General features: G+C 41.2%; 1 protein-coding gene across 1 annotated transcript in view; it reads left to right on the top strand.

Annotated features, from left to right (window-relative positions):
* ints2 (integrator complex subunit 2) overlaps positions 1-13,383 on the top strand; it is a 40,616-nt gene that overhangs the window by 23,909 nt on the left and 3,324 nt on the right. The window contains exons 15-24 of the mRNA XM_015379031.1: positions 766-880; positions 1,479-1,583; positions 4,737-4,901; positions 5,060-5,261; positions 7,481-7,606; positions 9,091-9,292; positions 9,387-9,668; positions 10,616-10,723; positions 10,803-10,908; positions 10,993-11,169. Of these exons, the coding sequence (XP_015234517.1) occupies positions 766-880; positions 1,479-1,583; positions 4,737-4,901; positions 5,060-5,261; positions 7,481-7,606; positions 9,091-9,292; positions 9,387-9,668; positions 10,616-10,723; positions 10,803-10,908; positions 10,993-11,169 (1,588 nt within the window). The remainder of the gene's footprint in view (positions 1-765; positions 881-1,478; positions 1,584-4,736; positions 4,902-5,059; positions 5,262-7,480; positions 7,607-9,090; positions 9,293-9,386; positions 9,669-10,615; positions 10,724-10,802; positions 10,909-10,992; positions 11,170-13,383) is intronic.

The following is a 13,383-nucleotide window of genomic DNA, read 5'->3' as shown; positions in this document are numbered from 1 at the left end:
CCAAACGAGTAGAAGAAAAAAAGACGGCAGTGTGGAGGCCTTCTGTTAAATATGAAGCTCACTAGAGTGAAACGCGCTGCCTTGGCAATTTGAGCAGTTTTGTGCTGAAAGCCCAAAAAAGAAAAGGCGATGACGTATTTGGACGAATACACGGCTGATCAAACGTGGCTACTACGGTCTGTCAATTTTACAGGAAGAACTCCCTTTCACTCGCACCTCAGGCATGTTTCTGCGTTTTTATCGGAGAGGAAGAAGAAGTAGAATCCTTGTTTGCCCACTGAACGATTTGCCCACGACGGCCGCCTGAATTTCAAACTTGTTTGATTTTCTCCCGACCTCACGACTCCTGATTGGGAGGCGGTCCTGAGAGGCTGATCATCCCTCATTACCCCCTGTACACGACGCACAATCAGGTTGAAAGTCGGCCCAAGCCAAAAATTCTCGCACGACTGGAGATTCGGCCCGAAAAGGGCAAAAAAATCATTCAGTGTAAGCCCGGCTTAACATTTAATCAATTATATTTTTAAAGTGTATTACTTTTAGTTGTTTTTTTATGCTTAAGCTTTTAATAATTCAAGGCTACTGTTTCTTTTATGAATAATGTTGATGTTAATGAGATGCCTTGTTTGCACTCGGACATAAGAGATTCCAAATCTTTGTTTTTTTCTCCTGCTAAAATAAAAGTTAAATGAATAAATACAAAAAAAAATTCAGTTTTTGTGACTCGAACTTGGCTTGGTATTTCTTTCTTTCTGTGTTGAGTAGCAGAGTGATTGCAGCCGAGGAGGACGCCAGCGCCACTCCATCACCACCCAGCTGCTCATCCTTTACTACATCCTGTCCTTTGAAGAGAACCTGCTGGCTAGCACTAAACAGCTGGGTAAGACCTCACTTCTGCTCCCGCCCGTCTGAAAACATCCAGGCTCATTTCTTTCACAGAACAATGTGGTTTATGTTGGTTGGAGGGAATTAGTCAGACATCAGGAGGAGGAAGGAAGCTTATTGTCCTCTTTAATGTTGTAGAAGTAGCTTTCACTGTGGATGAGCAGTCATTCATCTCTTTCTCTCTTGGCACTGAGTGTTGGCGGCTTCATGGAGAGTAAATGGAGGGCTGACAAACAGCCAAGTCCGGTGGCTGTGGGATCACGGCTAACTAGGACACACATAGGCTAGATTAAGCCGCCTAGTCTGTGTTTCTTCTCCCACATGACAGGCTCTCCTCTCGCCCTTCATTAGGCCAGATTTATGCAAGAGTTTATGCCCATCTCTTTAATTGCTGTGCTTACCCAAGTGGTCCCACAGCCTTCGAGGAGGGAGTAATGAAGCCCATCAGAGTGGTAATGAACCCACGTCAAAGAAAAATCACTTCTGAATTCCTTAAACTCATCAACGCAGCAGCTTTAGTGCTCTTTCACAAACCAATAGGAAAACCTTTGTTCTTCTTCTCCTGTTTTCATTGTTCTACTCTCTGTTTTCAGCTCTGATGCAGAGGAAGCCAAAGTCTTACTCTGCAGCCCTAATGGACCAGATCCCTATTAAGTACTTGGTTACTCAGGCCCAGGGGCTGCAGCAGGAGCTGGGGGGTGAGTCTCCATCCTGATATCTTCATTCATTAGGCTAAATGGGTGTGATTATGCAGTGATTAGAACTTTGTTTTTACCTGCAGTTTAGAAAAATACAATTTCTCTTTTAGAACCACAGTATAAGCAGATAAAACAAGGCAGAGATCCTATTTTAGCAGAATGGAAAAAACCTAAATAAAGAAAAAATTTAAATTAAATGCGGATCTCTGCAGTTATAAACCTCTTTCCCATTGAAAATACAGCGTTAAAGCGGGTTCTTCAAACACGGGTCGACCCGCTAACCCCCAGATTCAACTTGCTCCGTCGCCGCTCTTCCCAGCTCATGTATGTCATGCGGATTACTTGTCTGTCATGTTAGTCAATGAGAACTTTTCCACCTCCACCGCTACTCCTCCGCACGTCACAGTCCACGTTTGTCTTCTCCGTCCTTCACTGTCAAAATACGGAGCCAAGCAATTTTTTGCTCAGTTCCTGTCCGGTCAGGTTGATATCCGAAATTGCCATCGCACCAAACAGGAAAAAGAAAGCAGAAAAGATCCGGTTTGTCAAATTAAAATATTGTAACGATGGACTGGTAACTACAGATAAGAGCATAATTCTTATAAATTCCCCTAAACTGAGGCCATTAAATTAGGCCCCGTCCACACGAAGTCAAAACGAACACGAAACGCTAATATTTTCCAGAACGTTTGTCGTAAAGACAGAGACGTAATATAAATGTGATCGTCCACACGAATGCATGAAAACGCTGCAAAATGTATGCCAGGCCTGTAAGTGGCGCTGTGGTGCCAAAGCAAAAATAGGCGACGAAATGTTGGGCATGCGCACTAATATTTATACATGGTTGCCCTGCGGGTCCATTTTCGTGGTTCAGTCAAATTCAGGTGCTGAACTATGTCGTCGATATTGCTCTGTTCTTCCTGGAGATATTCCAGAAGAAGAAGATTCTGTTGTAAGCCCGACAGCAGGGTGAGTAGCATTAGCAGCAACCATTCAACACAGTACGGCACCATTGTTGTTGTGATACTGTGTCGCGCATGCGTGTTTAGAGGCGACGCTATGACGCATGCGTGTAAGAAAAAAAATGCGGTTAGAGCTTAAAGATGAAAACGCGTAAACGTTGTTTCAAAATCTTCCCACTTTGAAGGCTGATTAAAAAAAAGATTGTTTACAGACCCCCGAAACGCCGGCTTCGCATGGATGAGAGGCTGGTTTGGTGAAAAATTTGTGCGTTTAGGCCAGGGTTCGGCTTCGTGTGGACGGGGCCTTAGATTATTGAATGCAAACTATCGGTATTTCATTAAACCAGGAAGCAGATTTCTTATTTTCATCAAAATATTTATTTTATACCAAGAGGTTAAAAAGTTCAATCAAATGCAGTCAAAAGAAACTTCTTATCGCATGGATGAAGAGATGCATTTTGAAGCAGAGAGCAAACATAGTTCATACAAACCAATTTTATTTGATCCTAGTTATCCCTGTTACAAAAATCCACAACAAAAAGAAAATATTTGGGCAGAAACTGAACATATGCTGGATGCTGATGGGGATTTATTTAATATGTCACATTATATTAAGTGTTAATTTCTGCTTGTTATGTTCCTATCAATAAATAAGAATATTTTGCATGCTCTCCTTGAGCTCAGAGGAAGTCGAATCGGAGCAAGACGGGGTCTAGATACGGTCGAGGCTGTGAGGAAGTTTGTGCAACAATGGAGGGACATGAGGGCGAAAAAGAGGGGTACACCCTGGACACGACGCCAGTCCATAGCAGGACAACACAGAGACAAACAGGACAAACAACATTCTCACACACACTCACACCTAAGGAGAATTTAGTGAAGCCAATTAACCTAACAGCCATGTTTTTGGACTGTGGGAGGAAACGGGAGTATCAGGAGAGACCCCACGCATGCTCGGGGAGAACATGCAAACTCCATGCAGAAAGAGCCGGGCCGGGATTGCTACCCACTGCTCCACTGAGCAGCCGTTTTGACAGCAACTTTGCTTTACATTTTTCACTTTTTTATCATTTTTTTCATTTTGTTTTACAGATTTTTATTTTTTAGATTGAGTTTTAGGAATTGCATTCTTTTCAAACTGATCACCGTTCTTCTGTGGGGCGGGCTTCCTCTGGATTGAAGAGTGAAAACCCATTTCTTTTGGTCTGAATGTAGATTAGCACCAACATTGTGTCGGCCAATGAGCGCATCAGCTTGTGTTGAGCTTGGAATGATTTGACTCGGCCTCCAACCAGAAGCCTTATGTTCTTCTTTCCCTCTAATCTTCTGTCATCCACTTAAATGTGATCTGTAAAATGCAGCGTGAAAAGAATATAGTTTATAAAACTCAATCTGAAAATTCTAAATTTAAAAGATATAACATTTGTAAATCAAAAATACTTTCCTGTAAAAAAGTAAAGTAGTAAAAATGAAATAGAATAGAATCCACTGCGTATAGAGCTAGCAGCTGCAAAGCCCATCTGAAATGGAAGAGAAAACTTTAAAACTTCTTCACCCGGTTCATCGTCCTCCACGCAAAGGAAAGGTGGAATTTTGAAGTCATATGAGTCAAATAAAAATCATAAACTTTTGGTCAAAATGTTGTGTAAAATGTTACACTGCAAAAAAGAGCTAGAAATTTCAGAAAGGAAGTATATTTACCCTTAATGTGAGTAGGTAAATAAGATGATTGCCTATGGTATGAGATTTTTTTTACTGCAGTTGTTTTTTATTTTTGTTTTTAAATGTAAATTGTCTTGTTCCATTGGCAAAGTGTCTCACTTACTCCCTCAATTAAAGAAAAATGCACTTATTTTAAGAAAAAAATGACTTATTTAGATTTCTATTGATGAAACTAAGTAAAGATTTCATAAAATAAGTGTATTTACCCTTAATTTGAGTAGGAAAATGAGATTATCTGCCAATGGAATCAGCATTTTTACCTTTAAAATAATTTTATGCGCTTCAAATAAGAGACTGCAGTTTTTCTTTTTCTTATTTTAAATGAAAATTGTCTTATTCTATTGGCAAAGGGTCTCTTTTCTTCTCAATTCAAGAAAAATGTGCTTGTTTTAACCTAAATTGACTTAGTTAGATTGACATTTTTTGCAGTGTAACTTGCTTTCTGAAAAGTTGAATGACTTGCTTCCAGGTCTGCACTCTGCACTGTTGAGACTCCTGGCCACCAACTACCCCCACCTGTGCCTCGTGGAGGACTGGGTGTGTGAGGAGGAGGTGACGGGCACCCTGCCCCTCCTGAGGAAGATGATGCTTCCCAGCAATACCTGCAGATACACCCAGAGCCAGCTGCACCAAGGCAAGACTGATGATTAAGCAGCTCAGTCCATCCTCCCTAACCTTTCGGCTACCTCTCCTTCTCTAAGCTGTAACTGAACGCAATGGGCTTTCAGCTCTAAAAGCTTCTTTGAAGTAGCTCTTGATCTGGAAGTAAAATGCAACCTCTCGTTCCTCCAGCCTTCCAGAAGCTGCCCTCCAGCAGTCCCAGGCTCATGCGGATTCTGGAGCATTTGACCCTGCTCTCTCCTGGAGACCTGATCCCCTACGCGGAGGCCCTCACCGCCAGCATGGCCCTGCTGCTGGAGCCCGGCGTGCCCCGACGGCTGCTGCAGACCCTCAACAAGCTCTGGATGGGCCTCAACACTGTGATGCCCCGCAGGTACAGGCTCTGATCCGGGCTTCATTTGGTTAAAGCTTCTCAAATAGACAAACTGTGCATTATATTCATACTAAAAAATCCAGTTTGATGCTGTGATGTCATCTTACTACTCCGGCTTAAAGTCCTCCACTCTAAATAAGCTTCTTTTTACTTGCCTGACCTGCAGAGTTTAACTAAATCTGGTCTCTTGTGAAGCTAAAAGATTGATGATGACCTGATTTTCTGTCTCCAAGGAGTGAAAGGGTGAGAGCGAAACCTGCAGGGCAGAAGCGGTTGCTCTTAAGTTCCTCCATGCTCGCGGCGTGTGAATAGATCGGTATTGAGCAAAGCAGCTCTGTCGGCGTGGGTGGACTTGCTTGCTTACATGAGGGTGACCCTCAGAGCGCCCCGGGGCTCTGAGGAACACGGTTACCTAAGCTCCGAGCAGACCTATCGATCCCAGGCAAGCCTGGAACAAGAAGAGCTCAGGGCGGGAAAACTCTCCACGAAGGAGATGTTAGAGATTAGCGACTCCCTGCCGACTTCAGCCTCTCGCTTGCTCCCTCTCATGTGGAGTGTTTTCAGAGATGAGAGCGAAGGGGTGAAGCAGGGAGGAGGGCAGCGGTGTCAGATTTCACACTGATTCATTGATTGATGGGAACGCACACAGAGCATGGAGGCTCTGCGCTCCAGGACGGCCTGCTGGTCACAGTCTGTCTCACTCTGACCAGCACGGAAACTTCAGCAAACGGGGAAGTTATTTACATAAAAAGAGTTTATTTACATTCTTTACATCTATTAAGACTGGAAGCTTCAATACAGCAACGAGCAATGAGGAGATTACAGCTATAATTATCATGATTAATTGATTAATTGGATGGAAAAGGTTCAGAAAAGAGGAATTTCTGGACAGAAGATATTGATGGACTTTAAAAGGATTAAATTTTAATGCTTTTTTATTTTATTTACTTTATTTTTTTTTTTACAATTTTGTAATGACTACAGCTCTGAGTGAGTCGCTCTGTCAGCTAATATGTTTTAGCATCTCTGTACTCCAGTTATTAATAGATTACAGAATGTGTCGATTAATCAGATGAATTGTTTCAGCCTTAGCTTTAGCCTTTTTACAGTCTAATAATATTGGATCTTAAATTTTTTTCTTTTTAGTTTCTTTTTTTTGTTTCTAATTTCCCATTTTAACTGATTTATTATCTGAACATCAGTGTTTTTTATAGGCTTCGGGTTTTATCACATTTTTAAACATTATTATGCATAAGATATTCAACTACATCTACAGCTGATAAAAAAAACACATGAATCCTTTGTGATTCTCTTGGCTCCTGGTATCAAACACAGAGTTAAGCTAAAGCTGCTTCATTGGTTCAGATTCTACAGACATGAATTACTTTTTTTCTTCCCATTTATTCCAAACTCTTCGATTCATGCAGGGCTGAACCATTTTACAAAACATCTGAATTGCAATTATTTTCATTTTATTTAGATTTTCCTATGGAAGAAAAACAGTCTCATTGGAATCACCGAATTTTAAACACTGAATTTTTTTAGACATTGAATTCCTTACACTCAATTTTTATCTGGTAAAAATTCAGCTGCAAAACTGAGCCGACCACAACTAGTACGGCACCCCTGTCTGCCAAGGCTCTTGGTTTGATCCGCAAGAAGCGGCCGGCGGCAAACTTTTTTTCTTCTTGATTTCGGCCAGAGGCAACATGGCGGCGGCAAACAGCTGTGGTGCCGTACTCTCTGTGATCGGCTCAGTTGTTTCACCCAATCTGATAAGAGAAAAAACGAATAGCTGTCTGTTAGTAGCTAACTGACGTTTTGTAATTCTATCTGTTTAACAAAAAAAATTCCTCATACAGCCAGGAACAGCGCTGAGCGCAGCTGTTGTGTCACGTGACCAAATGAGCTAATTTCATCGGCTAGAAGCTGCTCAACTCTATTGAGTGTAGATGGCTTTGGCTTGAGTTCACCAAAAGGTCAACACTTTTGCGGCTGAATTTTTTGCGATAAAAATTACCAGATAAAAATTGAGTGTAAGGAATTCAATGTCTAAAAAAAATTCAGTGTTTAAAAATCGTTGTAAAAAAAAAAAAAGGCAGATTCCAATGAGACTGTTTTTCTTCCATATTTCTCCTGCTTTAACCAGCAGCATGTAGATGTTTGGCTCCATGGTTACAGTTTTTCCATGCCTGTTAAATCCGACCTCTCTGTTTCAGGCTGTGGGTGATGACGGTAAACGCCCTCCAGCCGTCAGCGAAGCTGCTCCGACAGCAGAGGTACACTCAGAACGACCTGATGGTCGATCCTCTGATCGTTCTGCGCTGTGATCAGAGGGTGTACAGGTAAGCGTTGCTCCTCTTCAGACAGGATGAACTATCAACCGGATTATCATCCATTATTGTTTCAGGCAAAGAACACATTTAAAAACAAAATGCAAACCAGAAAGGAAACTTTAGGAAATGTTTTAAAAAAGGGTTTTGAGATGTTTTTTCTTTTTACAGATTTTATTTTTTGTTAATTTATTTAATTCATTAATTAGAAGAAAGCAGCAAAACATGTGTAGCTGAAAACTGATATCATGGTTTTTAGATTTTGTTTTACAAAAATTACAATTTGAAAATTGTTTTAAAATTTACTCCTGGGGGCGGGGCTTTCCTCTTGCGAGGAGCAAGGACACATTTCTATTGGTCTGCTGGGCGTTAGGAAGAGCAGTTTTAGTGGCTGCTTTGGATGTGAAGTGAACAGAACGTGAAATGCAATTTGAAACAAAGGCAGTTTAAAACATTCTAAGAAAAGAATCTGAAAAAATAAAACTTAAAGTCGTAGGGAAGTCATATTTAAATTTAAATCATTCTGGCTTAAACATGTATGTAAATTTACTCCTTATCAGACGATACTGTCCCAAAATTTAGAAAATTTGTATTTTTATGAAAATCTGTTTTTTTCCCCGTTATACGTCAGCCTGAACACCTAAATTCGGCCAATCATATATCAACGGTCAACTGTCAATCAAATTTTTTTTTTTGGTCTAGCATCTTAATTCATATTTCGCAGCTAATATACGCAACAGTTGAAATAAGAATCATTTCCTTTCCCATTGAGTTCCGTCCCAGTGTTCGTCGGGGATGGACGTCCGTGTCTTCAGCAGGCGTAGAGCTAACAGAACTGGCAGCGTTGTTAGCCAAACCAAGCTTCTGCCGCCCTGGCGTCCTCTTCCACAACCTTTTTGTCCCCGCTTTCCTCCTCTAAATAAAAAATGTATGACAGAGGAGACTCATCCACCACCTCTGACACTAAACTCTCCTCCTCTTGCATGTTTCCGCTGTCCATAGCGTTCCTTGACAGTGTTGTTTCTAAGACACCAATTTAACGCTACTTGGTCCCAATGGAATTTCCCATTGGGAACCTACTAGCGCTAAGTTGCTAACTGGTTAGCAAGATGCTTCTGACAAACCGGCTACAACAAAGCTTGCTTGCAAACCTTCAGCTACAACAATCCCGCCTCCTTGATAATCGACCAATCACATTCACTTTATTCACTCGTGTAAAGTCGGGCGCCACTCGGGAGAATTCGGAAATGAAACGGTCAGAACGGCCACTTCCCTATGACTTTAAAGATATATGTTCAAAAACAAATATTGTTTTGGAAAAAATAGAATGTTAAGAAAAAACTCAAACAATTTTTTTATTAAAAAGTTGCTTTTCTTTATTTGTCTCGATTTGCAAAGTGTGTTACTTGCTTTTGACAATAATGGTAAAAAAAACCTCCATAGTAAACTGAATTTATGGACGGACAGACGTGTGCGTTTTGTCTCTGTTCTGTTAGGTGTCCTCCGCTGATGGACATCGTCCTTCACATGCTGAATGGATACCTGCTGGCCTCCAAGGCCTACCTGCAGTGTCACCTGAAGGAGACGGGCGACTTCGATCGGCAGAACCAGATCGTTTCAAACGTGGCGGTCCCTGGTCAGCCAGACACCCCAGAGGTCACCAGAGAGGAGCTGAAGAACGCCCTCCTGGCTGCGCAGGTCTTCATGCTCGCTAGCTAACACTCGTTTCATAAATGAGCATCCGGTTTGCTTTGGGTTAGCGTCAACTATGATTGTGTCTGTGTGGCTGCAGGACAGCGCCGCCGTCCAGATCCTCCTGGAGATCTGCCTGCCCACCTCCAAGGAGCAGCTGCTGGGGGCCACTACAGGGAGCCTTCTGAGGACCAACCAGGGCCCCGTTCCAGGAAACTGGAAACAAGGGAGCCTCCCGCCGCCAAATAGAGGGGGAGTGGAAGACGCTGAGCCAGAGGGGGGGCTGCTCAGTGACCTGAGGGAGGTGCAGTGCCTCATCTGCTGCCTCCTGCATCAGATGTTCATTGCTGACCCAAACATTGCGAAGCTGGTTCACTTTCAGGTAAACAGCAGCCGTTCAGAGAACCGTCCCGTTCATTTTGGTCAACTGTTGTTGCTGAAGGAAATAAAGGTTTTATAAATGGAAATTTGAAAGAAATGCAAGCAGATATGAAAGGTTTTAATGAAAAAATTCAAAGTTAACGGTTGGGTTTTGTTAAAATTATTTGGATTTTCATATTAATTTTGACTATTTTATTTTTCCCAAAATGTTTTACGCATTTTGTGTTTTCAGATGAAAAAAATTTTCTAATAAAATTCTTAAAAACTTTTTAAAGATTTTATATTTTAAAGTATTGCTTAAAATTTCTCCTTTTTTTAAAGTTGAGTTTAGCGAATTTTGTCTGTTTCAAATGGCCTCTTAGTGATCAAATTGCCCTTCAATCAATTGACTAAAATGTAGCAAACCAATAGAAATGCATCTTTGCTCATTAGAGAGGAAGAGAATCTGATCTTTAAATTGCGATTTTAAAAGATAGAAATTCGTTACTCAATCTGAAAAACAGAGATCTGGAAATGAAGAATAGAAAATATACATTTCTGTAAGAAAGAAAAAAGAAAATACAAAATCTGCAAAAAGAAAAACATTTAGATAATAAATCAAATATTTAAAAAAAATGTCAAAATATTGTGGGAAAAAAAATCTACAAAAACAGCAAAGTTACTGAGAAACTTTATTTTTTATTTTTTTTTTCAAATTTCCATTTACAAAATATTTTCTTTGCTTGTAACAGCAATCAAAAATAATTCAATCCATATGTCAAAGTAAAAACATTTATTGCTGCAGCTGTTAATGAAGCTCCTTGTCACAGCGACTGCGTTAGCCGCCATGTTGTCTCACAGCGTCAGTAATCGGCGCCGTCACACGGCCATATGGCAGCCTGGTCCATTGGCTCTGCTGAACAGTTTTCCTGGTTCCATGTAAAGTTGGATGTTTTCTTCTCGGCTCAGGGTTACCCTCAGGCTCTGCTGCCTCTGGCCGTGGCGGGCATCCCCTCCATCCATATCTGTTTGGACTTCATCCCGGAGCTGCTGGCTCAGCCCCAGCTGGAGAAGCAGGTGACGCCTCCCTCCTGCTTTTGTTCCAGAACATCCTCTCCTGTATTCATCCGTCTTGCCTCTCTTGTTTTTGCCGTAGATCTTTGCCATCCAGTTGCTGTCTTACCTGTGTACGCAGTACGCCTTACCCAAATCCCTGAGTGTGGCCCGGTTGGCCATCAGTGTGATGGGAACCCTTCTAACAGGTCAGCAGCTCTGGCTGATCTTTGTAGATGACTGCCACCCTCTGGTGTTTAGCTGTTACTGCAGCGTTGTGTTGATCTTTGCAGTGCTGAACCGGGCCAAGCGTTTCTCCTTCTTCATGCCCACCCTGCCCTGCCTGGTGGCGTTCTGTCAGGCCTTCCCTCCTCTCTATGATGACGTAGCAGCTCTGTTGGTCCAGGTGGGTCAGGTCTGTGCCTCTGATGTGGCCACTAAAGTCCGGGACATCGACCCCTTCATCGCCCGTAAGTATGGTGGCCTGTGAGGGAGGCTAGAAATATATCTGTGGGTCACAAAACTTTTTATGTAATGCAGTTTATCTTCAGATGGGAAAATAAAAGCTTTTCAAAGTCTTTAAAACATGAAAATCCCAAAGAAGTAGATGCTATTGAGCAGTGGGAAGCTTTGATTTAACTGTTGCTGAAGGTTTCGTTCACTTATTGATCAGTGGCGGCTGGTGGAGTTTTCTCCAGGGGGGGGGCTATAAATTCAAAATAGACGTATACCAAAAACTAATCAAACTTAATAGTATACTAAGTTATCACACCAGTATATTCATATGAATGCAAACATTAAAGTAAAACACTTTATTAAAACAAAACATAATTTCATGTACTTTTGTTACATAAATCTTGCCCTTCTGAGGCTTTCTGAAGGCAAATCAGTGTTTTTCATGGTCCAATATTGTTTCACAAACCTAAAAAAATAATGTACCTGTTTAATAATGGAGAAGCTATTAGTCAGTTTTATATTTTTTTTAATATATAAAAAAAATGTATTTTCTGAGAATGTTTTTATTGTGTTTATTGTGTTATTATGTTAATTGTTTAATGTGTTCCTACCTGTTTTTATCCATGCTGGGTCAGATCCTGACGTTTGAAAAAGGAGGCAGAGAAAGCAGAACGAAGTGTTAGCCTCGCTAAATGCAGTTAGCCTAGCCTGTTAGCTAAACCAGGTCCTGGAAAAGGACGTTTCTTGCACCTTTTCTCTCTCCTAAGCGTATCTTACTCCAGCCACTCGACCTGTCAATCCCCTGTAAAATGTCTGCGCTGTGGCGGGAGGTGGTTAGCAAATACACTTCCTGTCAGCTCGGGTCGCAGCTCTGCTTTGTATATACCTTCGTATTGCAGAGGAGCTACTGCGCATGGACAACTTCTAACAAGAGTCTATGGGCAAAGATTTTTGCGCCCCAGGATGGAAATACGTCATCAATCTGACAATAAAATGGAACGACGCTTTACTAGTCATTAAAGATTAAGTATGTATCTTGCATGTTTAAGAAATACATATTAATATATATTGAAATATTTAAAATGTTGATTTAAAATTAAATTATAAAAAATATATATTTTTTATATCTTAATCAGGGTCATTGGGTGGGTGGGGACGGCATGCTAGCGTCCTCCATTGGCCAGCCGCCACTGTTATTGATGCCGTTCCAGTTTCTCTGGGTTCAGATTTGGATTTCACTTAACTTTGTGTTTTCTGATGAAGTAGGGCTGAACCAATTAATCTGATTAATCCATTTTTGAAATAATCATCAACTAATTTAGTGATTGGTTCAATGTTAACTGGAGAATGGAGACTTTATAACCTGCCTTTAGCTGACAGAGCGACCCATGTAGAGCCATGATTATACCAAAACTGTTAAAAAAAGAAAAAACATGGTAAATGGCCTGTACTTTTATAGAGCTTTTCAATTCAGGAGTCGTGACCAAAGCGCTTTACACTATATTCAGTCATTCACCCATTAATGCACTGATGGTGGCAAACTACATTGTAGCCACAGCTGCCCTGAGGCTCACTGACAGAAGCGAGGCTGCCGTACACCGGCGCCACCGGGCCGTCTGACCGCCATCAGTAGACAATGCGGGTGAAGCCTCTTGCCTAAGGACACAACGACACTGAAAGCCAGAGCCGGGGCTCGAACTGACAACCCTTCTGTTTCAGGGCAAACTCCTACATCAGAAGCCACTTTTGCCCCCATATATAAACATTTTGCAATTAAGATTAAAAAAACAAAACAATGGAAGGGACCTTTGGCTATCCGAATATTAATCGAAAGATTATTCACAAATAATCGTTAATTGCATCCCAACTGTGACGACGACTAAACCAAACTTCTGGGAGTGTCGTGTGTTTTAAAGCAGGTCCAGTTCATAACCTACAGACAGGAAAACATCATGTGTTTATAAATGCACCAAATAATAGAATAGAAATAAGTGACGGAGCAGGAATGCAGGTGGAAAAATTGAGTGAACAAAAAGCAGGAAAGAAAACGGATCAGTGAAGGAGGAAGATCTATCTGCTTTAGTGGAACAAAGACAGAAAACGTCTCTAATTATTAAACCCAGATGGTTTCCAGCTGAAAACACGCTGAACTGATTCATCCTGATTAACTGATTATTAAAATAATGACAGACTAATAAATTTGGTAATCAAATCTTTATTTAGAGGAA

Source organism: Cyprinodon variegatus, unplaced genomic scaffold (assembly GCF_000732505.1).
Source record: "Cyprinodon variegatus isolate N-32 unplaced genomic scaffold, C_variegatus-1.0 Scaffold184, whole genome shotgun sequence".
NCBI classification, from domain to species: Eukaryota; Metazoa; Chordata; class Actinopteri; order Cyprinodontiformes; family Cyprinodontidae; genus Cyprinodon; species Cyprinodon variegatus.
Note: the sequence above shows the minus strand (reverse complement) of the source record. Positions and strands in the feature narration are given on the sequence as shown.